Source organism: Peromyscus leucopus, chromosome 1 (genome assembly GCF_004664715.2).
Source record: "Peromyscus leucopus breed LL Stock chromosome 1, UCI_PerLeu_2.1, whole genome shotgun sequence".
NCBI lineage: Eukaryota > Metazoa > Chordata > Mammalia > Rodentia > Cricetidae > Peromyscus > Peromyscus leucopus.
In genome coordinates, this window is record NC_051063.1 from 59,695,284 (window position 1) to 59,720,314 (window position 25,031).

At 52.4% G+C, this 25,031-nt stretch overlaps 1 protein-coding gene across 9 annotated transcripts in view; it reads left to right on the forward strand.

Moving 5' to 3' along the window:
- The first annotated feature begins 265 nt into the window (after positions 1 to 265).
- Positions 266 to 25,031, forward strand: part of Ano1 (anoctamin 1) — a 169,288-nt gene continuing 144,522 nt past the window's right edge. For 3 of the 9 annotated variants that reach the window (XM_037208685.1, XM_037208676.1, XM_037208694.1), the window contains exon 1: positions 13,805 to 13,986. In XM_037208685.1, coding sequence (XP_037064580.1) covers positions 13,854 to 13,986 — 133 coding nt within the window. In that variant the 5' untranslated portion in view covers positions 13,805 to 13,853. Of the gene's footprint in view, positions 323 to 13,780; positions 13,987 to 25,031 lie in introns of those variants that run through there. The other 6 variants (XM_037208673.1, XM_037208681.1, XM_037208683.1 and 3 more) reach the window with 5 other exon arrangements.

Sequence of the window (25,031 nt, forward strand, 5' to 3'; positions counted from 1 at the left end):
GGGGCTTGTTTCAGGCCAGGAGGCCCATCTCTATGCTTGGGGGGGTCTGTCTTCACCTTGAAGGGTCTGTCCCCACCTGGGGGCTGTCTCCCTGGTAATGATTAGCCACCCTGGGACACTTGACTGGGAGCCGCTGAGTCATTTTGTAAATCCTTCTCGCCCTGGGTGTGGCCTCCGGATCTGAGCTACAGAGGTGTCCCACACCTCCTCTGGTGGCCCTGCTGCAGGAAGCAGGGGCCACTTGGAGGCTGGTCTGCGGGAGGCAGTCTGATGGAGGAGGTGAGCAAGATGGAAGGTCCAGTGTGGAAGCCTCCGCTGACTAGTAAGGATGGGGACTTCTCAGGGGAATGAGGGAGGGCCCAGGCTACGAGGGACAGGGCAGGCAAAGTGCCCGAGGCCCAGGCATGGTTGTGTACATGTCACTGCCTCTCAAGTGGCTCCTGGGGGATCCTCACGCCGGGGGTTCCCGACTTCCGAGTGGCTGTGCAGGATGTAGAGGGCCCCGCCTGAAGCAGTAGAGGACATTTTTAGCCTCCTCTCTGGCCTCTGCCCTTCAGAGCTGGTCTCCTTTATGTAGCAGCTGAGCCACCCAGAGCACGTGCTCCACCTCTCTGTGCCTTGGCAACGCCCAGAGAGGCACGGGCTCAAATGGTGCCCACCCTGGGGATATGGCTACAGAAGAGACAAGAATAAACCATCCAGTGGCTCCCGGAACAGGACTCACCAGCCTCTAAAACTGACTTTACCCAGGAGTAAAGCTGAGGCCCTGAGAAGTGAAGTCACTGGTCTGAGGACACGCGGCAGGTGGGCAGGCTTGAGTGGCCCTGGAGTCTCTGTCCTGAGGCTCCTGTGGAGAGATGTGATAAGGGGAACTGGAACTCAGTAGTGGAGACCTGTCCCTCCCTGTGTAGCCACGGGCAGATCACAGCCCTGCCTGCTGCTTGGCTCCCGTGAGATGGGTGCTCTTCTGATCTTTGGATTCCAAGGTCCTTCTGTGGGGTGGCATGGGACCTCAGAGCCAATGCCCCCACTTCTGTCTCCTGCTGGTACTACTGCCTGGCTGTTGTCTGGCCTACCCTTGACCAGTGATTGGTGGGTAAGTGAAGGTCTTCACCCACTTACGAGGGTGTGAGTAGTGACCAGACAGGCAGCTGACCAGCATCCGGAACTCCGGCTGGCAATCCCTCCCACAGGTCTTAGGGAAGACTCCTCTCAGCAAGGTCTGCACCTGGAGGCTGCTGCCTCCCACAGACTCTCTGGGCAAGACTGGCACAGCCCCCCAAACCAACCTCCATCTCCAAGGGTAGATGGGTGAGCCTGGAGTTTTACCATTGTCAGTCCCAAAGTAAAGCTGAGGCTCGGAGAGGTCAAGTCATTGCTGGTCTGCGAGTATCAGTGAGTCCAGCTGCGGGTGGGGGCACCCCACAATCTGGAGTCACCCAGGGGCATTGTTTGACTGTGTTGGGGGAGGGTCCCTTGTGACCCTCAAGCAGCCACACTGGGTGTTGGGCACAGCAGCGTGGCTCTGTTGTTTGCTGGGAGTTTCCCAGGTGGGAGGTTCTGGGACACTCCCAGCTTCCTTCTGGGAATTCTGGGAAATGGGGGATCCCACCTACAGCCTTTGAGTTGAGTGGCATAGAAGTCAGGACAGGGCTGTCTGTGGTAGAATAAAACATGTAAGTCAGCCATTTGCACCCTAAGGGTAGTGCCCAGGACCTTCAGAGTGATGGAGGTTCAAATCTGAGGCAGAACTTCTTCCCAGAGATGCACAGGGAATGAGTGATATTCCTATGCCAGCTGCAGAGCCCATGCTTTGCCCTGACTCAGACACCTGCTGGCAACACAGGCCTGGGACTCGGGGTCTTCCCTTGGCCATGTGTCCTTCAGTCTGCTTTCCATTATCATGGAACTCAGGGTTGCACTCGTGTCTCTAAAGAGAACAGTTAGATACCCGCCAGGCACATTCTAGTACAAATAAGGTTATCCTCTCTTTCCCTGGTGAGTGTGGGTGGGTTGAATGGAAATGGTCTCCTCTTCAGGATGCAGCGCCGCTGAGGGGTAGTGAGGGGTGTGGGGGACACGCGGAAGGTCCAGGGATTCTCTTTCAAGGCCATGGGTGTGAACTGCAGCCTGGGAAGGTCAGAGGGTCTGAGGTAGGGCAGCTGTGGATGCTGGGAACCTACTCTTCGGGAGAGTGACGCCCACTGCCTGACACAAAGCAAGGAAGGCAGGCTCCTGCGGGAATCAAGCTGTAAAACGCCAGGCGGGGCGCTTGGGAAGGACAGAGAGGCAGCATTCGACGTGGGTGAGAGGCACCAGTGCTCCGCATGTGTGGGGGTCTCTGGTGGGGTCAGTGTGGGTCGGAGGCAAGGATGGCAGCAGGATCCCCAGGCCTAGAGATCATACATGTGCAGGCAGTGCAGATGACCAGGGAAGACGGAGGGGACCCTGAAGGAGATGTCCAGTACCCATGGCTGTGTGTGCCCAAGCCCCAAGCTGGCTGCCAGCTTCCATGGGGGAGGCTTCAGGGTGTGGGCCCCATGGTTCTGTCTTTCATGAGCTGTTGGGAAGGCCCAATGGCCCTGGTGCCATGCCTGGGGCATCCAGCTTTCCATGGGGAGGCTTCGGGGTGTGGGCCCCATGGTTCTGTCTTTCATGAGCTGTTGGGAAGGCCCAATGGCCCTGGTGCCATGCCTGGGGCATCCAGCTTGATGTCACAGGGGTCCGCAGAGCTCTGGGAGCTAGGAAAGGCCACACTCTTGCCATCTCTTGGGGACCCAGGGAAGGCCATGCTGACTCAGCAGCAAGTCTTTCAGAGGTCAGCTCTGAGAAGTCATAAAGACCATGAGTCATCTACTGTCAGCACAGGCTGTCATATACTGTCTTATGGCCTAAGACAGCTGCTTGAGGGCAAGCCATTGAATCTCTATCCCATCCAGTAGGAGGCTAAAGGCAAGTAGGGGCCCTCTTCCTTTCTGGGAGCTGCCCACATCCAATTTGGTCTGGCTTGGTTTTGGAGCGTTGTGTATTATGAGGTCTCATATATACTAGGCAGGCGCTTTCTGCTGGCGGCACTCATCACTCATTCTCTGGGGCCCAGGAACAAGCCAGGCCACAAGGAGCTGCAAGGGAGGCCAGGACAGGCTGTCTGGGATCTAGGTAGCTGCCTGCCAGCCCAGAGCTGGGGTTCTTAGTATGAAAAGGGACAAAGTCTGAGAGCTGTAGGTTTGCACTCAGGCCCAGGACAGAAGTCTGGGCTCTATGTTCTCCCCCTGAACCTCAGTTTCTTCCTCTATGAAACAGATTGACTGATACCCTTGGCATCTGAGCCCATTCTGCTCAGCCTGTGACTGTCCCACACAGCCTTCCTCGTGGAATCTTCCAGGTGAATGAGGGGGGCTGAAGCCTGTGAGTCCTGTGTCATCCCAGGGGCTGGGAACCCTGTCTGTCACATGCTCAGTATGTTTGTTGAGGGACTGACTTATTAAAGTAGAATGAAGGGGATTCCTTGGCTCTCAGAAAACAAAAACAAACAACAAAAACCCCCAACTCTTTCTCCCGCCATTTTCCTTTCTTTCTCCTCCTTCTTCACGTCTTTTAAGATTCCTAACTGGCTTGTGTTGTGTCCCAGATCCCAGATGCGGGTTACAGGAAGGGTGCCATGTGAGTGGCTGTGGTCCACGCTGACCCTCAGCCCAGCCTGGCTGGTTGTGGCTGACTTCCAATCCTTGAGTATGGAGACTGATTCAGCTCTGAGACTCTCCTCAGGCAGGAGGATGGCTACAAGTATGATTGTCAGCTGTAGTTAGATGGTGAGTCCCAGGCCAGTCTCAACTACTGAGTGAGGGAGGCTGTGGCCCTGTGGAAGAATTGTATGTATGACCCCCCGGGTGTGTGTGCAAAGGCCCCTGTCACCTCCAGTGTCTGGGCTTCTCCAGGGCACATGGCCATTTAGGCACCATCCTCCCAGCCAGGGTCCCTTAGGGCATCGACTCCGCCCAAGTGTCTGTTTCTCTCCCTGGCTCCACTGGCTCACACAGCCATGTGCATTCCAGTCAGAATCCGGGAAGCTCTGTGGGATGCAAAGCTTTGCAGGATGCAGGATGGGTCATCTTCCTGGAGCTATGAACTCCTTGAATTTGCCGTCATCTAGATGTTTGGCTGCTGAGTCTTGCATCTTGATAGGAGCTTCCGGGTAAATACATCTTATCCAGGGTTGGTGCCTAAGGCCTGAGTCACCAGGGAGGAGCAGAGTCCTCCCTGGGATGGTATTCCAGAGGGCAGGAGTGGATTTAAGAAGAGCAGCCCTCAGGACCTTTGCACGCCTCTCATTTCTGTGGGCTGAGACCCCAGATCCCCAGCCTGAGCCCTTCTGGACCAGCCACGCCTGACACCCTTGCCTGGGGTGCTGTCTGCCCTTTTGTCTCTTCATTTCTCCTCAGATTCCTCTGGTCATTTGTTTATTCCTTCTCTCCCTCTGAAAAATGCAGTGACCTTTTTCTATTTCGTTCTGGGGACAGGACACAGAGCCCAGGACATCTCTGAGCTCCCCCCTCACATTCTGTGCTCTGGGCTGTGGAGTCTGCGTTTTGCTTTGATTGCAGCTGGGTCAGCACTGGTGGAAGGGACTTGATTTAAAGTCTCCTGCAAAACAGGGCAGTGTGGGAGCTGGGGAGGAAAGAGACAGAACAGAGCTCTGAGAGGAAGATAGCCCGGCGTCCTCAGGGGGCTGTGATCTCAGCACTGGGAAATGAGGCAGGGGGATTGTTGTGAGTTCCAGTCCAGCCTGGGCTACAGAGTGAGACTCTTCTCCAAAACTAAAACCAAAACAGAGAAAAGAAAGGAAAAGAAAAACAAAACAAAACAAAAGACACAAAAGAGAGGGACTTGACCCCAGCTTCAAATCAGCCCCGGCCTCCCCCTGATCCTGATCACTGCCCTCTGTGGCACCCTGATCACTGCCCTCTGTGGCACCCTGATCACTGCTCTCTGTGGCATCCTTGGTATGGATGCTATCGTGGATGTCCATTTTCCATGTGAAAAAACTGAGGCAAGGAAGAAATCTCTGGTCCAAGATGTCAGAGTTGGTCAGAGGCGGGCTGGGTGCTTTGGATGCTGCTACCTGACAGAGGGACTACCCTGATGTGGGGACTAACTCCTCAGGGCCCCTCACACACAGTATGAGGAAGGAAGCAGGAGTCAGTCTGTAGCTCACAGTATATAAGACCCTGTGACTCGGCTGGGCAGATGAAGATGCTCTCAAGGGCAGGCTTTGCTCAGACCAAGACCCCCAGAGGCCAGTGACAGAAACAAGTGGGAGGCAGGGACAAAGGCCTGGGGGAGGCTGTGAGCCAAGGGACAAGGGTCCCACACACTGCTTCAGGCCTCCCTGCAGGCCGCCATTGACTCTGGGCAGCACAGCCTAACCTGTCTCAATGGTCCTTTTTGGCAGCTCCTGAGGCATCCAGTTGGGCACACCTGAGTCATGTGACCATACCAGTTGCCAAGGAGACCAAATAAGTGGGCTTCCTTCCCCATCCTGGAGTGGGTACTATGCAGGGAAGATGGGATGGGGATGCTGGACTAGGGGCCACCCCAGGCTCCTGTAAGATTGCTGGTGACTTCACAGACTGGCCACAGCCCCCACAATGACCTGAGCTCCTCCTAACATAGACCCTCAGGGTGATAGGGTCCCACAGGCCCCCCTTCTGTGAGATAGAAGGAAACAAAAAAATGTGACGTTTCTGGAGTCTCTTCTCTTGAAATGGCTGGGGACAGTGATTCTAGAAACTCATACCCTTTTGGATGAATCTCCCTGGTGTGGAGACTGAAGCTACCACTATGTCCCCAGGGAGGTGGCACCTGTGGATGGTGGGTCTTGAATTCTGTGGACATTTGTCACAAGGCACTTGCCTGGCAGGGAGGAGGCAGGGGTGATGTAGAGGGGAAACAGAGACCCATCCTTTGTTTGTAAGGCTTGGGTTTATGGCCACATGATGCTGGGACAGAATGCCTGCATGATGTGCTGTGTGGAGAGAGCTCAGTGATTAAGAGCCCTGGATGCCCTTGCAGAGAATCTGGGTTCAGTTCCCAGTACCCACATGGTGGCTCACAAATGTCTGTTAACTCCAGTTCCAGGGGATCTGATGCCCTCTTCTGGCCTCCATGAGCACTGCACACATGTGGTGCACACAAACATGCAGACACACACTCATACACATAAAATAAAAATAAATCTCTAACAGTTTTTAAAAATGATCCAGCACCCACAGCACTTCAGTACGTGACTGTATCAGGATAGGTCCCTGAATGACCCCAAGCCACACAATGGGTCTTTACATGAAAAGGGATTAGGACACAGACACAGGATTCAGGGAGCAAACACCATCTCTGACACAAGGAGAGATGGTTTGTGAGGGGCCAGCCATGCAGCACCTCCATCTGACCTCCAGCCTCCAGGACAGAGAATGATGGACATTTGCTATTGAAGACCCCGTCTGTGTCACTGACCGTGGTGGCTGAAGCTGATTCCCATGGCCTCTGAGTAATATGAAGGTGGCTGTTGTACCACCGGGCTACCGCAGTCTGGCCAGTGTTGTGTCCCTTAAAATTTGTGTTACACTAGCTGTCTCCAGGAGATGGGCTCAGGCTGAGAACCCTGCTCCTGTCACTCATGGCAGTGCGAGGCGGTCCCCAGCAGTCCCCAGTTATCCCCAGCAGTCTCCAGGGGTCCCCAGTAGTCCCTGGTGGTCCCCAGCAGTTCCTGGGGGATTCCTCATCACTCTCCACTTTTTTTCTGTTTCCCGGAACACAGGGGTTGCATCTTCTGGAGCAGGTAGGCAGCACTCAGCTGGCCAAGACCGTTATCACAGCCCCAGGTCAAAGTCAAGGCCAGAATACAGTGTTAACAGAGACCAGTGTGTCACCCAACAGGTCAAAGACCCCAGCACAGTGACCATCTTGGAGTTCTGAGGGTTCTGGAATAGTTGAGAGGATGTTTGCTTGTCAATCCTGGAGCCATTCCAACCTCCACCCACCAAAGACCCAAGAAGCAGCGAACTGCTTGCCCCGGCTGCCAGCTGCCCCTCTGGTCCAGATTTCATAGTGCTAGCACACGGGTCCCTCCCACAGCCAACTCCTGCTAACGGTGCCCAGCCCTGGGCCTGGGCACCCAGCCCTCTAGTGCTCCGGTGAGAGACGGCCATGAGCTGACAGACCCGCACAAGGACTTGGGGACCCCAGTGGACCCTTTAAGGTGGAAAGAGCCATACAACCCAGCTGGGTCAACCAGTGCGGGTGGGTTCCCACCCTGGCACGCGTGGCCTTGAGGTTTGAATGCAGGCCGAAACCTGGCCCATTCTCCAAGTGAGATCTGAAGTCGTGTGCCTATCTCATCCCCTGTTAGGGTGGCCTGGGGACACAGGATCACTCCCTGCTTCTTAAGCACAAAGGAACCCTCTCCCCTGCACGGCTGTCCCCAGAGGCATCGTGGGTGGTGTGTCCACTTCGATCCTTTCCAAGACACCTGAGGAGCAGTCCCATCATCCCCCCCTCTTGGGTTTCTTTTCTTCTGGGAAGCTGACCCACCCTCTCTTGGGTTCCCCCCTCCTCTGGGAAGCTGACCTAGCCCCAGAAAGTAGGGCTTTGTGAACAGTGGCCCCCAGAGCCCTGTCATCTCAAGTGGTAGCTGAGAGGGACTGGGAAGATGTTCTAAAGGGACATACAAGGAGGAGACTGTGACCAACTTTTGGGAGAGGAGGCTGAGTCCCTGGGCCTGTGTGTCCCTGAGGGCGGCCTGACCCCAGGAATCAACACGGTCCAAACCCACATTAAAGGAGGGTGAGGTGGCACTTGGGACAGACCGCTCCCTTCTACCAAGAACTCAGTGACTTTGAGCTTTTCCTTCTGTTCTTGGAAGGGGTATCTCAGGCCACACCAAAGGCCATCTCCCAGAGGCCACTCCTTGGATCAGATGACTATGGGACTATTTCCATTAGCCAAGTGCGCCTCAAAACCCCGCTGGGAACAGTAGATTCACAGATTGCGGCCCTCCACTGTCTTATTTTAAACCCTAGGAACTCACTTTTCTGCCTGAAGCGTTTCCCACCAGCTCTCAAAGGAGCCTGAGATCCCTTGGCCCGTGGCATCGTCCTGTGGTCCTAGGGAGCTCCCTGCCCACGCCCACGGCCTGCTGGTGGAGATTCACCTGTGCTGCTGTACTGAGCCTTCCGTCAGTGGTATTTGATCTTGGCAAAGGCAGCCTGTTTTCTTTGATGGCGTATCGAACACAAATATTTGCCTCATTAATTAGAGTCCATTTAACTCCAAAAACTCAAGTAGAGTGGGCAGCCCCTAAGGTTAGAAGTTAGTCAGCACCTGGACATGGTGGACTGCCCTTCACCCTAGGCCTTCCCTGGTCTCCTCACTGTGAACAAACAAACTAAAGGTTAAGGGCAGGACAGCGTGCCCAGGTGTAGGTCGTGACTGCAGCGAAGGGCAGGACAGGACAGGACTTTGCCCCTATTGTTTCTTTTCTTTTTTTCTTTTTTTGTTTTTGTTTTTTGGTTTTCCGAGACAGGGTTTCTCTGTGTAGCTTTGCACCTTTCCTGGGACTCACTTGGTAGCCCAGGCTGGCCTCGAACTCACAGAGATCTGCCTGGCTCTGCCTCCCCAGTGCTGGGATTAAAGGCGTGCGCCATTACTCCTGGCAGCAATGTGTGGTCACTGGTGTGTGTTTTCCCCCCAAATACCAAGAAGAAATGGTGCAAGGTCACATACAGTGCCACAGAAAGTTCTGAAATTGAGCAGAACTTTCTAGAATAGTTGGGCCTGGGATTGGATCCAGGGCCTCCACTCACTATGTGGGTCCTGGCCTGTTCTTCCTCTCTACGTGTCATGTTCCAAAGCGGTACATGGGAACCCTCATTTTGACATCACGTGGCTGGAACTGAGGGTAAAAATCATACCGTGGGGCTGAGACGGGCGGTGTTGTCTGGCTAAGCTTCTGAGCCTCAGGCATCTCCTAGCTTTTTCTCTGTAGAGTCAAGGCTGTCCTGGGCTCATTACGAAGGGTCAAAAAAGCCAGGCACGGTGGCACACACCTTCGACCTCAGCAACCAGGAGGCAGAGGCATGCCAATCCTTATGAGTTCAAGGCCATCCTGGTCTACAAAGTGAGTTCCAGGACAGCCAGGGCTGTTACACAGAGAAACCCTGTTTTGAAAAACAAAACAAAACAAAACAAAACAAAAAATTAGCCAGGCATGGTGGTGCACACCTTTAATCCCAGCATTTAGGAGGTAGAGGCAAGAGACTCTCTGTGAGTTCAAGGCCAGCCTGGTCTATATAGTGAGCTCCAGGACAGCCAGGGATACATAGCGAGGACCTTGTCTTAAAAACAAAAAAAATCAGACAAAAGGGCCAGAGAGACTAGAAAAAGTATTTGCTCTGCTTAGATTAACCCTCAGGACTCTTACATCTGCAGTCCCAGCATGGGGGTCATCAGAGACAGGAAACTCGCTGGGGTACACTGGCTAAAGTGAGTTCCAGGTTAAGAGAGAAATTGAAAAACTAAAGTAAAAAGTGGTTGAGGAAGACACTCAGTGTCAACCTTTGACCTCCACTCACATGTAAGCCACACAGAGATGAAAGACAGACAGACAGATGGACTGACGGATGGACGGACGGACAGGTGGACAGATAGATGATGATAGACAAGCTAGTGCAGCTGAATCCCTGACCACTCACCTGCCCTACTGACCACTGTCACCCCCTGCCTAATCAGCTAGCACCCCTGCTTTGCACCCACAGCCACCCCTGCCAGCACCTGTCACCTGGAAGCCCCACACCTCTCATGGCTTCCCAAGATGGGGACTACTGTGAGCCCAGCCAGTCTTGCCCCCACGTCCACTAATCATGAAGGCCGTGGGTATGGAGGATCACCTGACCCTCAGTGAGGTCCACAAACTCCCTCCTCCACGTCCTTGCCTTCCGTATGTCATTCTGCCCAAGCTGTACGGGGCCTCGTGGTCTCTAGAAGAGTGGGAGGATGTAAGCGGTGGGAGGGGCGGGACTCTATACACAGCCATTGGCAAACCACTCTCTTCACTGTGGCGAGACGGTTGGTGCCACATTTGCTCTGGTATCATCAGCCCTCCTGAACGTAACCCCCCACCCATGCTCTCTAGGTCAGTAGGCCCCCCAAGGTGGATTTTGGGAACATAAGCTCTGGTTTGTTGTTGGAGCACTCGTAGGAAGAGGTGTGGGTCCTCTCGCTCTAGCCTGCAGTGAGCCCTGGGTGTGGAGTCTCTTGTTAGTTTTAAAAGTGAATTCCTTTATTTTGTGGAGGTGCGTGCAGGTATATGGTATGGGTGAGCGTGGAGGCCAGAGGACAACTGGCAGGTGTTGGTTCTCTCCGCCCACCACATGGGTCCGGGCATCAAATTCTCATCAAGCTTGGCAGCAAGCATCTTTACCCAAGAAGCTATCTCATTGGCCCTGTTTGTGTCATTTGAGGCAGGGTCTTATGTCATAAGGTTGACTCTGAAATTGGTCTCTAGCTGAGGATGACCTTGAACTCCTGATCCTCCTGCCTCTATCTCCTAAGTGCTGGGATTACCGCTATGCACCACCACATCGTTGGCTGCCACCCTCCCACACATGGTCCTCTGAGTGTCAGCTTCCAGCCAGTGGTGCCAGTGGCCGACCCACCTGAGGTGCACAGAGCCAAGCTCTCCCCAAGATGATGAGAAATGAGAATATTAATGACGACGACAACCCTGAGTGTGTTCTGAGGATGAGTGACAGCAGGCAGGAGGGATGAGATGGTTTGGTGTCCCTTGGTTTACCTAAAGGTCCAGGAAAGGCTGCTGGGAGAATCTGGAGAAGCATGGAAAAGGTGGAGCTCTGGCCATTCCTTCTTCCCTCTGAATCAGAGGATCCATTTTCCTACAGCGGATAGTGCATTTAATGGCTGGACATCTCTTAAACAGCCCATTGAGAAGTTTATACTAAGAGTGACATGTTTGAATTAGCCTATTGTCCCACTGAGCAGGAAGATGGTCCCCTTCTCACACTCAGACTGTCAGTGAGCCGTGAGCTCTTAGGTCCACAGAGGGTTGCCATGGCTAGCTGCTAGAGTCTTAGGCCTCAGAACAACGTGCTTGGCTCTCAGTGCCCAACTGAAGTCTAATGGCAGATAATGACCTGAGAGTCCAAACAGCCTCGGGGAGTTCAGAGGGATCTGAGGGGACCCTGCGAAGAGAGGCATTTTCTCCTTCCTGCAACCATCACCCGATCCTGCCAGCTCCAGCTTCCGACATGCACCTGGGCTACATGTGACCTTAAGTGTGTCCGTGGGCCCGGAGTTGCTACAGGCCTTGATATGCCTCTCTGGAGGGCTGAGCCTGTCCCAGCTGGGTCCAGGGCATCACCGGCAAAGTCTATTTTAAGCTGGGCCAGACCCATGGGCTGTGCTCTGGCCCCAGCCTTACGGAGCACTGCCTTCCCCCTCCCTCGCCACCTCACCAAAAAGGGAAACCATTTTCCATAATGACACGCTGGGCTGTCTGATTACTGTATTCCATAATGATGGCTGTGTGTTCCAGTGACAGGCATGTCACCTCCCTTTTCAGTCCGCTTTCCCTGCTCGCTGTTGGTATAAATACCTCCCCCAACATACACCGTCTGGGGAGGCCCTTGCTTCAGAGGGTCCCCAGCCCAGGCCTCCTTGGGAGGTGGGGGCATTCCTCTTGGGGCCACTCTATCTGTGAGGGCCACATGGGCAGCCCTGCCTTTGCCTAGCCTGGCATGGCTTCCATGTGACTTCATTGTCTAGAACAGCAGTTGAGAGCAGCCTTTTTAAAAAGGGCACCACTTCAGGTGTTTGCTGTCACGTCTCTAACATCTGGGGTCTGGGGCAGTGATCAAGGCAGATTCGCATAAATTGGACATAGCTCAGAGATTTACATGAACATGACTTAAATTGGAGGCAAGATAATGGAAAGAAAGAAAGGGGAAAAAAAACTGGCTTCCGTCTGAATGAATCAACCTCTATTAATGACTCCTTAGCATACTTCTGATAATAATACGTTTTAAAAAAAATGTGTATTTTAAAAGCTGGCTCAGTAGACAATAGCCAGCCCCGGCCCCCAAAGGTAAACAGCGAGGGAGTAAAAATAGTCCCAGCAAGTGTTTACATTTTTGTCCCCCTGAGTCTTTTTGGTTTACAGTTCATCATTTCAAGGATAAGAATTCTAGAATTTTCTGTGTATTTATACAACGGAGCTATTGCTGTGCACCACGTTAGCGATCAGACCCTTCCAAGAAAAACCAGTTTTATCTGGACTCCCACACACTGGTCAGATGGAACATGACTGACTGTGGAAAGAACTGAGACAAGCCCCTGGCTCCATACAGCCTTATCAGGTGCAGGGCACCCACCCCCATAGTGGGAGGGAGGCTTCTTAAGGCTCCCAGGGAGAGGAAAAAGTCTCACCTGGCATCAAATGTCTCAGGCCAGTCTCAGGAGAGCACTGAGGCAAGATCAGAACAATGGGGTTCACTCGGTTAGGGGTGTTTCTCTGTGGTTCACTCATCACAGTCTTTTCCACCCAGAGCACACTGTACATGGGGACCCAACCCCTAGCTGGGAGCCCCTTCCCTGTGAATGCAGTGAGGGCCACACTGTGTGTCTGGAACCTGTCTCTATCCGGGTGCAGCCAAAGCACCTGTGGAGAGTCAGCTTGGTACCCCTGTTGTCAGCAGCAGCCTAATTTGGGGCTCCTGGGGGTTACAAGAAGTATAAAATGACTTTTAAAAACTTGAGACTGGCCACCCACCCACCTGCCCTCCACCTCCCAACACTCAGCCAGCAGATGAACGTTTTGTTTAAGGTCCTTCTGTCCCACAATTTATGATAGTTATTTAGAAATGTCACACAGGAGGCACCTCCGCTGAGCTGTGAGGCGCTCAGAGTGCCCATCCCACAGCGGCTCCCAGGGAGCAGGGTCTCTGGCTCGCCGCCCGGAGCCTGCGCAGGAGCAGCAGCAGCTCCCTGGACCAGCCGCTCAGAGCTCTTGGCTAAAAAGAATCCCCACAAGTTTCCTTCCATCCTGGGCTGTTCTCAACGATCCAGAGTCTTAAATTCTTCACGGGTGGAGGGGGGCTACCCCAAAAGGTACCCTAAAACTCCTTGGATTTTGTCCGGAGGGTAGTGTGGCTCACATCTACAATCCCAGTGCTTGAGAGATGAGAACAGGATTTCGGCCAATTTGAGGCCGGCCACAGCAACATAATCTCTCTCTCTCTCTCTCTCTCTCTCTCTCTCTCTCTCTCTCTCCATATATAAAATAAAAATCAAATAGCGAATGTGATGAGCACCCCTTTGATCCCAGCACCGGGGAGACAGAGGCAGGTGGATCTCTGTGAGTTTCAGGGCAGCCAGGGTTGCAAAGTGAGACCCTGTCTAAAAATAAAATAAAACAAACCCCCTTAGTTCTGCCGTTAGCCTTCTCATCTCATCCCACAAATTGGCAGAGTGGTCGCCCAGGGTCCCGCGGGTTAGGGGCGGGGCTGGGCCACCCTGCGAGCCTCCCCCTGTTCAAGGCTGCGCCGCGCCTCCGCCGTGGGGCTAAGCTAGAGTTGGGGGGCACCTCCCATGTAGTGGGGGGCGGGAGCGGGGCGGGGCGAGGGCGCGGCTGCAGGTGACCCCGTGACCCCTGGGGCGGGGAGCCGGGGGACCCCAGGACCAAAGAGCCGGGGGCGGAGCAGCGCGGTGCAGGCGGCTGTGCTCAGCGCTGCTCCCGCCTCTGCTGGTCCCTCTGCTGGACCCAGGGCGTCCGGAGCGAACACATCATGCAGGACACGCAGGACAGCGACATCGGCCTGGAGGGCTTGTCCCGCGGGGTCGCAGCTGCGGACCGTGAGTGCCAGCGGGGACCGGAAACAATCGCGCACGAGGCACAGGGCGCAGGAACCCCCAACTCAGGTGGTAGGACCTTCTCCGAGCTGCCCTGCAGGAAGAAAGGGAAGGGATTTGGGTGGAGGTTGCAGGGGACATTGATAGACGGACAGACAGATGTGGCCAGTTACTGCGCGGGGGCTGGAAGTGGTGCCCTCTGGGAACCTCATGACCCTGGAGGGACCTTGTTTGTCCCCTAAGAGGGACCTTGCCTGTCTCCTGGAGAGACCCTGCCTGTCCCCTGGAGGGACCTAGGCCACCGGGCTGGGCTGCGGACTCCCTCGGGAGCATCCCCAGCCTGCTGCATCTACCGCTCCTGGCAGATGTGAGTCTTCGGATGTTTTTACAGGCACTATTAATACTCTTAATATTTCCGCGCTGTTGTGGAGATTTATTTGGGAAGTAAAGTAACTCCAATGACTCGAAGTCATAACGGAAACTGCTCGCAGAGCAGGGAGACAGATGAGGCTTCGGGAAGCCAGGCGGGGAGGGGAAGTCCTGGCCAATAAGTCACTACCTTGGATATTTTTATATGAATAATTTTCAAATAAATGACCCAGGAGGTGCTTCCTGCGTGCTCTCCTCCCAGTTCAGAGGTTATGAAATAAACCTGGAGTGCGGTGGTGAGAGGGGTGCACTTGATCGCCCAGCTGAGTTTGCTGGGGAGGAGCCGTGGTCAGGGTGCCCTCCGTCCATCAAGCCACTTTGCGGCCTCCCTTCCTCCATCTTCACTTAATCTCCCACGAAGCAACTTATCCTGACATGTGCTCTTTAAAACGGCCCGATTTGGCTTCCTCAGCATCAAATTAAGGGGGTGGGCACCAATACCAGGGCAAGAGCCAGGGCTTCTGCCGAGGGTGGTACTGGGTGGCCAGACCACTCTGTCCCTGCTCCAGATCCTAGTTCTGTTCTTTGTGCAGCCAGTCTGAAACACTAGCTCTGGGCTGGTTCTGAGTGAGCGTCTGATTTGGTTCTGGGCACTGGAAGGGGGGGTTGTGGGTGTCAATCGCTGACAGCTAGGTACAGTGAGGCATGGCCATCCCCCACTGCACAGACTGGGAAACTGAGGTCTCACAGAAGTCACGGTGGCACCATCTGGGTGCAGCTGTTGTGAGGTTCCCTTACTCCATCTCAGGCAGAGTCTGAAGCCGTGAAGACAAGACCTGTTAAGAGAGCTTTGTCCTGACCCATGTCGTGCGTGCTAATTATCATGGCGGGGAGGCCCGGGCTCCAGTTTCCACCTGGAATTAGACCAGGTGGGTCTCAGGTGTGGGCATCTGGGGCTTCCTCTGTGCCAGGCTGGATGGAACAGATCCTGGGTGGGTATAAGTTCAGGATGGCCACCACAGCCTCCTCCACTCTTGGTGAATGAGTCTCTCTGGTTCATCCTCCTGCATCACAACTTTTATTCTGGCTATGTGCTGAGCAGGCTCTTGTCCCTCTGGCACCCTGGGCGTCACCAGAGCCAGGAGAAAACTCTTAGGACTGGTAGACCCGCCTTAATGTCTGGGTGTACATGGGTGCCTGGCCCCACCCCACAGGTATGCAGAAGTGCTGGCCGTGTGTGAGAGTGGGAACAGCTTGGAATAGAATCAGAGACCTGAAGCTGGTAGCATTTGTGGATACACAGACCACAAGGGAGCCTAGAACTGCAGGGCAGACAGAAGCCCAGGGGTCAAGGTCGTTCTGCCCCAGTTTGGGCCTCTGAGGGGACAGTCTTGTGCAGTGCCGTTGTAGAAGATGAAGCGAGCGGAAATGAAGACTCCTGAGCCGACCTCAGCTCTGAACCCTGGCTTTGCTGCGGTGTCCACTTTGTAACTTCTCCTCAAAGCCTAGGGTATTGTGAGGGTGGGCTTGAGCCTGTCACCTACCTCTTGTCCCTGTCTGTTCCCAGTGTGAGTGAGGACTGTCATCCTGGTCATCTTATTGCCATCCTTCTGAGGGAGATGAGGGTAAAGGTGTGTCATAGGGGCAAATGTGGAGGGTCACTGCCACTGGGGGCATCTGGGGTTGCGGACCTGACAGAGACAGTGCAGGGAGAGAGTGAGGAGGGATGGAGAGGAGGGGGGGCATGCAGAGGCCCCAGGGGGCACTTGAGCTGTGTGTGTGTGTCAGGGGGTAGGCCAGTCGGAAGGCTGGACCCGTGGGGCCAGCAGAGGCTCTGTGGTGCTTCACTGTGACGTGCTGATGTGTGTGATGGTGATGGGCGGTGGACAGGTACACGCTGAAAACAGAGCCTAGGGACTGGAACACTGAGGGCACAGGTGTGTGTGTGTGTGTGTGTGTGTGTGTGTGTGTGTGTGTGTGTAGTGGCTCTAGATTCAGGGCTGGGCAGCTGCAGAGCAAGGGTTATAAGGATTGAGCTTGATTGGGACAGAGGTAGAGTGAGGTGGACCCTTCGATTTACTTTGTTTTCTGTCAAATCAAGATAAAATATATAAAGTTTTCATAACGGTTATGGGTTCACTCACTGGCATCAAACCTTGCCGTGTCAAGTAACTGCCACCCATCTGCCATCACTTCAATACTCTGTCCATCAGACATAGACGATGCTTCCTTCCCAGACCCAGGTAACAACGATTCCCCCATCAGTCTCTGTGGACCTGCTAGAGTCCCACCGATGGTGTCAATGACACTGGTGACCATCATTCTGCGTCGTTGTCTGTGTAATGTGTCCTCAAGGTTGTCTCGTCTCACAGCATGCCTCTCTGATTCTTTAGTTGATGGCAGAGTAATACTCCATTGTACCAGATATTTTAAATATCCACTCACACGTCGGTAGTCACCATGGTAGCAATGGTACCATGACTCCAGAGGACTGCGCCGGAGAGCCAGCCCTCAGCTCTTCCGTGTTTCTCATCTTTAACGTGAATAATTATTGTTATTGGGCCGAGAGATGGCTCAGAGGTTAAAAGCAAGTACTGTTATTACAGAGGACCCAGCTTCAGTTCTCAGCACCCACGTCAGGGAACTTCCAACCACCTGTAACTCCAGCTCCAGAGGGACCCGGTGCTTCTCACCTCCACAGGCGCCTGCGCTCATGTGCATATGCCCTCACAGACACACAGACGTAGAGCTAAACACAAGCAAATGAATCCTTCAAAACTTCATTATTATTATTGTGGAGGGTATGTATTGATGTGTGTGTGTGTGTGTGTGTGTGTGTGTGTGTGTGTGTGTGTGTGTGCATGCCATGACACACGTGTGAAGAACAGAGGTCAGTTTTCTTTCTACCTTGATGTGTGGGTTCTGGGGCTTGAGGTTGCCAGTCTTGTGTGGCAAGGGCCTTTACCCACTGAGCCATCTCACTGGCCCTCACTTGTTTTCTACTGCCCACTTCCTCATTTCATATTCCTGTTAGCATGGCACCAGGGTTCCTTCATCCCTAACATTTGTGTTTATATAATTTTGTTTGTTTGTTTTGAGACAGACTTTCACTGCGTAGTCCTGGCTGTCAACTTACTATGGAGACCAGGCTGGTCTCAAACTCAGAGAGATGAGTGTGTCTCTGCTGTGGAGACCAGGCTGGCTTCAAACTCGTAGAGATGAGTGTGTCTCTGCCTCCTGAGTGCTGGGATTAAAGGGCTGTGACACCATGCCAGGCTTATAATTTTTTTCAGATGAAGACTCATGCACTCCAGCCTAGCTTCAAACTCCTTACGTAGCCAAAGATGACCTTGGACTCCTGATCCTCCTGCCTCCACCCCCTAAGTGCCAGGATTTCAGACGTGTGCCACCTCTTCTGGCTTATCTTTATTTTATTCTTTTAAAGTACAGCCATCCTGACAGAAGAGGTGTGATCTATCACTGTGGTCTCACTTTGAATTTGCCTAGTGGCTGGCTGCCCTGAGAATCATCATGCTATCCATCACCCATCAGTCTTCAATGGAAGAAGCTCCCCCAAAAGACAGTGGAGCAGGCCTACTTCTAAGCGTTTTATCTTCTTGTTGAGCTGTAGATTTTCTAGAACCTGGATATCAACCCTTATCAATTGTGTGGTTTGCAAATATTTACAGGCTATCTATTCCCTTTCCCCACAGCACCCTGTGATACATAGAAATCAATTTTCATGGTGTCCGATTAAGTGCCTCCCCCTCTCAGCTGGGGTCTTCGGTGTCAGCTCTAAGAACCTATTGCCTATCACAAGGTCATGAAGACTCCTCCCCGTCCTAAGAGTTCTGTGGTTTCCGTTATATTTAGATCATTGATCCAGATTGAGTTAATGTTTATATATGGGGTATGGAAAGGGCTCGGTGTCATCTTTCCCGTGTGAATATCTAGTCATTGAGGCACTGTCTGAGAGAGGGGCCACTCTTCGGGGCTTCGCTTTTGACCACATTGTTACCAACAGTTAACAGTCACCAAAGCTGACATTCAGTCACTGCTAAGCGTGAGGTGTTTATTAACCTGGTGTCTAGGTGCTGCGTGGACACCTCCTGGGAGGCCAGAGATGATGGGGGTGTGGCCTACACCCTGTCTCTGCAGCTGTGACTGAAGCTGGCTGCAGACAGCACCCCTGAGGACCCCTATCCCCCTAATCTTCAGGTGACCATCAGTTGTGGGCAGATGCCCTGTGGCTGTGACCACATGGTGGGTTTCTCCACTGTACTGTAGTGAAGTTGAGAAAACTGTCTTCCAGCTCTGAGGATGGACAAAAAATTCCATTATAATCAAACAGACACAGTGAGGTACGGGGTAGCCACCTTCTTAGGAGTAGGACATGGGAGAGCAACCAGGTCAAGAGCAGGGTATGGGGTAACGCAGTTCTGCTGTCCATGTTTACACCATGATTTGCATGGTGCCAAGTCTGAGTCTACCCCACAGACCAGTGTCCCTCATCCCTAGCTGCAGCATGGGGGCTTGCTAAAGTCATCTTTTATCCCCTTTAGACCATGTGGCAAATTGATCCTCAGTTATTTCTTTTTACTACATCGGCCTCTCTGGCTAGATTTGAGCTACTTGGTGGCTGGACCTGTGCCTCACTCATTTTTCTAGTGCTAGCACAGGGCCTGGCCATGGCAGGGCTCAATGAAAGTCAGATGTATGTATGTATGTATGTATGTATGTATGTATGTATGTATGTATGTATGAACATATGTACATATAGATGAACAGGTGAATGAATAGTAGGTAGGTAAATGGCTAGCTGGATCAAAGCTGACTGGCTCTGTGGCTGGCTACTGTATGGATGACGGGTGGTTGGATAGTGGGTAGGTAAATGAGTGAATAGATGGATGGATAGTGGATACATGGATAAATGATGGATGAGTAGTAAGAGAATAGATGGATGGATGGGTGGGCAGGCAGTGGGTAAATGGATGATGAAAGAATGGATAGTGGGTGGATGGATGGATGGTGGATGGACAGTGAGTGGATGGATGGATGACAGATGGATAGTGGATGGATGGATGGATGGATGGATGGATGGATGGATGGCGGATGGATAGTTAGTGGATGGATGGATAGTTAGTGGATGAATTGGATGATGGATGAATAGTTAGTGGATGGATGGATGATGGATGGATAGTTAGTAGATGGATGGATGGATAGTTAGTGGGTGGATGGATGATGGATGGATAGTTAGTGGATGGATGGGTGAGGGATAATGCATGAATGGGAAGTGTGAGTGGATGAATGAGTAATAGATGGATAATGACTGGTTAACAGATGAATGATGGGTGAGTGGATGATGGATGAATGGATGACGGATAGATGGACAGGTGGCTGGCTGGCAGCTTGGCTGGTGCATTTTGTCCCACTCTTTCTGCCTTGCAAGCCCTTTCTCACGTTAGATCCCTGCAGCATTCACTTGTCAAGTTCTTAATCAATCTTAGGAGCCTATTTGACAGACATGGGAATTGAGGCACATAGAGGGCAAGGAATGTACTCCAATTCACACAACTAAGTTGTCTTCAGATGCCCTGGGGAGGCTCTTCCTAGCCTGATACAGAGGCTTGCACACAGAGAGGGGAGACCCGGGGGGAGGAAGCTTGGAACTCAGCTTGGGCCCCAGACCTGGCATCTCCAGCTTTTGGGGAGAAGAGAGTTTTCTGTGATTATCTGGCTGCTGCAGGGCCCCACACCCAGAAGGTGGGGTTCGCCATGGCCTCCCATCTCTTCCTGAGTCCAACACCAGCGTTGTTCACCACTCCGCCTCCATCCAGGCCTTGGCCTTTGGTGCCAGGCACATGTGAGAGTTTTCATGCTGGGTAATGAATCGCTAAACGCCTTTCGAGCCTTCGGAGATCCATTTGACGGTGATCACGCGGCTATTAGGCAGACAAATGACTGGTTTTGTGTGTTTGTCAGTGGGTGGGCTGGGGTGGGTGCATGTGCCCAGGAGCTGGCTCGCCAGTGTTGCCCTTTCCCTGTGTCAGCTCATAGGGACATTCTTTCCCTCCGAGCCTTTCCCCAGGGTCCCACTGGGCTCAGGGGTTTCCATGTACAGCCCAAGCCACAGAGCTCCCACGTACCAGGACCCCACCCCGGCAGGCCAACAGCTGTATCCCTATCTGCAGCACACTGCCAGACCCTGGGCGTGGTGTGCAAACACGGCCTCCGCACCTGACTTTAATCCCTTCCTTTTTCACACCCGGGAACAGATTCTGCACACACACATCCCCTGTGGTTCCTAGTGATTTTTAAACTCGTTCAGTACAGAAGTCTCTGAAGGAAATGGAGCTATTTATCCACTATTGGCGTGGCCATCAGAGAGCGGGTGACACAGGTCACCGTTATCACACTGCTTCCTGGGTGATAAAGAAGTAGGGGTGGGGCAGGTGCAGGGCAGGGGCCGTGCTGTGGGGCTCCCCCTTTGCAGACTCAGTGCAGTAACTCTAGCCTGAGCCCCGAGGAGCCCTTCCCCTCAGCACAGAGTACTCTTCAGCCTCTTCCTGAGGCAGCCCATGAAAGGGTGGGTGGCTGGGTTCTCCCTCCATGGTTCACTCCCTCACTTCCAGCCAGGTTCCCTCCCGCACACCCTTGAGCTCTGTCTGCAACATGCTCGTGTCCACACCAGCTACTGCTTGGCCCCATCTGCCTTATCCTGTCACCACTGAAGTGACAGGAGAGAAGATGTCAAACAAAAGCAAGGTGGCTCCACCCTTGGCCTTTTCAAAGGTCCCTGGGCCTCCTCTGGCCCGTTGTGCAGGTGGACACTCTTATCTCCCTTCATTGCCTTCTCCCAGCTCCTATCCTCTGCATTCAGTCGGCACTGGCCCCACCATATCCTGTCCCTCACTGGGTCTCCATACATCAGCCAGGAGCTCCTCATCCTGCTCTGTGGTCCATTCCCTCTCAAACTCTCTCCAATGCAGAGTGGCCACTGTCCTCGGCACCATTCTCTTCTCCCACAGCACAGAAACAGCCGACATATATATATATATAATAAGCATTGGGCCCACATGCCTGCCCCCTGCATAGACAAGTTCCAAAGGGCAGGGTGGGCCTGACTTTGCATCCACATGTCCTTCAACCTTATACTAGAGCTGGAGGAGACCCCGACAGGGCATTCATTGCCTATGATGCTCAGGAGGCACTTTCACAGGACTGTGCATCTCAGAAGACCTCCCTGGGAACCAAACGTGATGTTTTATCCTGTCTTTGTGCTAGATGGTAAGGAAATGGTATTCATCATGTTTTAAGTTTGGATATTGGTCTAGAATCAAAAGGTATGCATGTTCCTCTCTGATGGGTGGATGAGAGGACTTGGTAGATAGATTAGTGGATAGATAAATGGGTAGATAGATGGGTAAAAAGAGGATGGGTGAGTAAATGGGTGGATAGGTAGCTGGATAGGTGAATGGATAGATGATTAAATAGATGAGTGGGTGGTGGGTGGATAGCTGTCTGGATGGGTGGATAAGTGGATGTAATGGACAAGTTGATAGATGAATGAATAGGTAAATAGATGGACAGATGACTGAATGAAGGAGTGGGTATATGGGTGTATGGGTTGGTAGATGGATGGATAGATAAGTGGATGAAATGGATGATTACATAAATAGGTAAATGGGAAGAAAATAGGTCAAGAAATTGATAGATAGGAGGATGGATGGATGGTTGAATGGATAGGTAGATGATGGATGGATAGGTAGGTAGATAGATGGATGGGTAGATGGATAAATGGATGGATAGGTAGATGAATGGGTAGGTGGGCAGATGGGGGATATATAGATGAGTGGATGGATGTGTGGATGGATAGATTAAATGGATAGATTAAATGGATGAGTAGATGATAGATTAAATGGGTAAGTGAATGTGGAGATGAATGGAGAAATTGAGTGTAATATATGACTTCTATAGAACTAGATGAATGCAGATAGAACTTTCTCATTCATGTCAGGAGTAAAATCTTGCACCTGTGTCAAATGCAAATGAGAAAACACACACCATGACTGGTTTGTGGTTATGTGGTGGCAGCAAACGAAGCCTCAGACTGCTTCTGGGCCCACGGGTGTTCCTGTTTGTTTTTTGTTTTATTTTTGCCTACAATGACTCTAGATTTGTGGAATTACGGCAAAGGCAATTCAAAAAGTCCTCATGTGCCCGCACCCTGGTTATCACCTCACACTAGTGTGAGCTGTCGCCAACATTTATCCCTGATGGTTTCAGGAGCCTGGAGGGTGTGGAGATGTGGATTTCATACAGGTCCCTTCTGTCCCTTTTACTCCTGTTATTCTCTAGAGACCCATAGCACATTTATTCAGCTTGATCCCTTGGGGTTCTCTTGATGTGACGGTGTCTCAGGCATCTGTTTGTGGGAATGGCAGCTGGGGGATGTTGGTAGACAGTCCATAAGCAGGACCTTCTCACGTGACTGGCCTGAGACACAGATTTGGGGGAGACAGGGGCAGAAGTGAAGTGTCATCTCCTGACATCAGGTTGAGGCTACGCACTGTCAGCATGCTTCATTTCTGTCAGTGTCGACTGTGGTCATGTGGCCGAGGTGTCACTAGGCTTCATTGCAAAGTTGGTTTTTTTGTTTTGGGTTTGTTGTTGTTGCCTATCTTTTGTTACTTTGATGTTTTACATACTGGAGATTTTTAGATTCTTCCCCCACCCCTCTACTAGGGATAGAACCCACAGTCTTGGACATTCTAGGCAGGTACTGATTAGCTACACCTCCAGACCCTTACTGGGGGATTCTAGTCAGAAGTTCTACCTCTGAGCCATGTCTAGACCCTCATTGTATGATTCTAGGTAAGTGCTCTGCCTCTGAGCTACTGCCTAAACCCCTCACTGGGGGAATGTAGGTAGGCACTCTACCACTGAGCCACATCTTATCCCCTTATTGGGGGATTCTAGGCAGGGATTTTTACCACTGAGCCACATCTTATACCCTCATTGGGGCATTCTAGGTGGGAACTCTACCACTGAGACACACCCCAGCCCCTGTAGAAGGTCTTAGGTCAGAACCATCAACTTAGAAGCTAAATTTTCACAGCAGCACTCTTTTGTGCTGCTGACAGTTTATTGGGGATATAAATTAAACAATATCCAACTAAGAATAAAATCAATTTCATACTCTCCATGGGCCAAAGCTCCACAGTGCTTATAACTGTTCAGCTGAAGAATAATGTAACTCTTGACCTCAGGAGATACCCCATGTACCCATGAAGTCTTCCCAACTCCCATCTCAAAAAGAGGACATGTTTGAACATGTCATTGGTTTTAGCAGTAACTGTTGGAATAGGCATTTTTCTACCCTTAGAGAGCCAGAGAATTCTCTGGAACCTTTGCAGAAATCCCTAAATGAGTAAGCCTGCTCTGTTTCCTCACTGTTTGAACAACTGGGGAGTGGCTTCGTGGTAGAATTCTTGCCTAGAATCCACCAGTAAGGAGTGGGGAACGTGACTCAGAGAGGTTCCCAGCGTTCCCAGGGTCACATAGTGACTTGGTGGCAGGGATGGGACTAGAGTTTGAAGGGCTGACACTGAATCTCATGCTCTCTCATGTTCTCTTCCTCCCCTGCCCTGCCTCCATTACTCCAAGTGGGAACTGGCTGGACTGTATGAAATGAATGACAGTCCTTAAGCATCCTCAAGGAAGACCTGGAGATCAGCCTTTAAAATAGCCCTGGTAATCTCTCTTTGATCCTTGCCAGGTGGTGGTGGTGCACGCCTTTAATCCCAGAACTTGGAAGGCAAAGGCAGGTGAATTTCTGAATTTGAGGCAAGCCTGGTTTATAGAGTGAGTTCCAGGACAGCAGTGACTACACAGAGAAACCCTGTCTCAGAAAATGTGTGTGTGTGTGTGTGTGTGTGTGTGTGTGTGTGTGTGTGCATTTAACACGAACCCACATGTAACAAACAGCACCTGAGGTGAGGACATGCCTGTGCCCTGGAGAGGCTCTCTCTCTCCTTACTCGAATATGATGGTGCTTCTTCTAGAACTTTGCATTCTTTAAAGAAGGGGCAGACACACCAAGGCAGGCATCTCCTGCCTGAAGTCATATCTCTGTGTTTGTCACCTTAGTGTCTCCTTGTCCTTGTAGAGGCTGGAGGTTGATGTCTATCTAGTGTCTTCCTGGATCGCTTGATCCCTTGCTGGGGGCTGGCCACTCAAGCATGAGGACCTGAGTTTGGCTCCCCAGCAGCCATGTGAAAAGCTGGGCTCCATGTACACCCCAGGGAGATGGAGACGGCAGGACACCCAGGCCTGAGCAGCCGGTCTGGCGAAATTGGTGAGCTTCAGGTTGAGACCTTGTCTCAAAAACGAAGGCTGAGAGCGATCAAGGAAGATACTAGATAGACATCAGCCTCCAGCCTCCACAAGCACACGCATACGCACACACCAAACACACACAGACAGACCCTGGACTGTGTCCAGTCTGCGTTCAGTATGATTGACACCGCAAGGAAGAAGGTTTTCAGAGATGCAGGGCCTATGTCTTGGGAAATCCCCACAGGGAGAGCCGTCATGGCTGGGTCACAGGACAGAAGTGTGTCTGCTCAGGGAAACTGCCCAGTGCGGCCACCCCACTGGTCTCATTGATGGAGCCTGAGTTTTGGTTTCTTGGCTGTATTCCCTCTCTCCCTCCCAGCGTAAACACCAAGCGGGCTTGTTTGTGG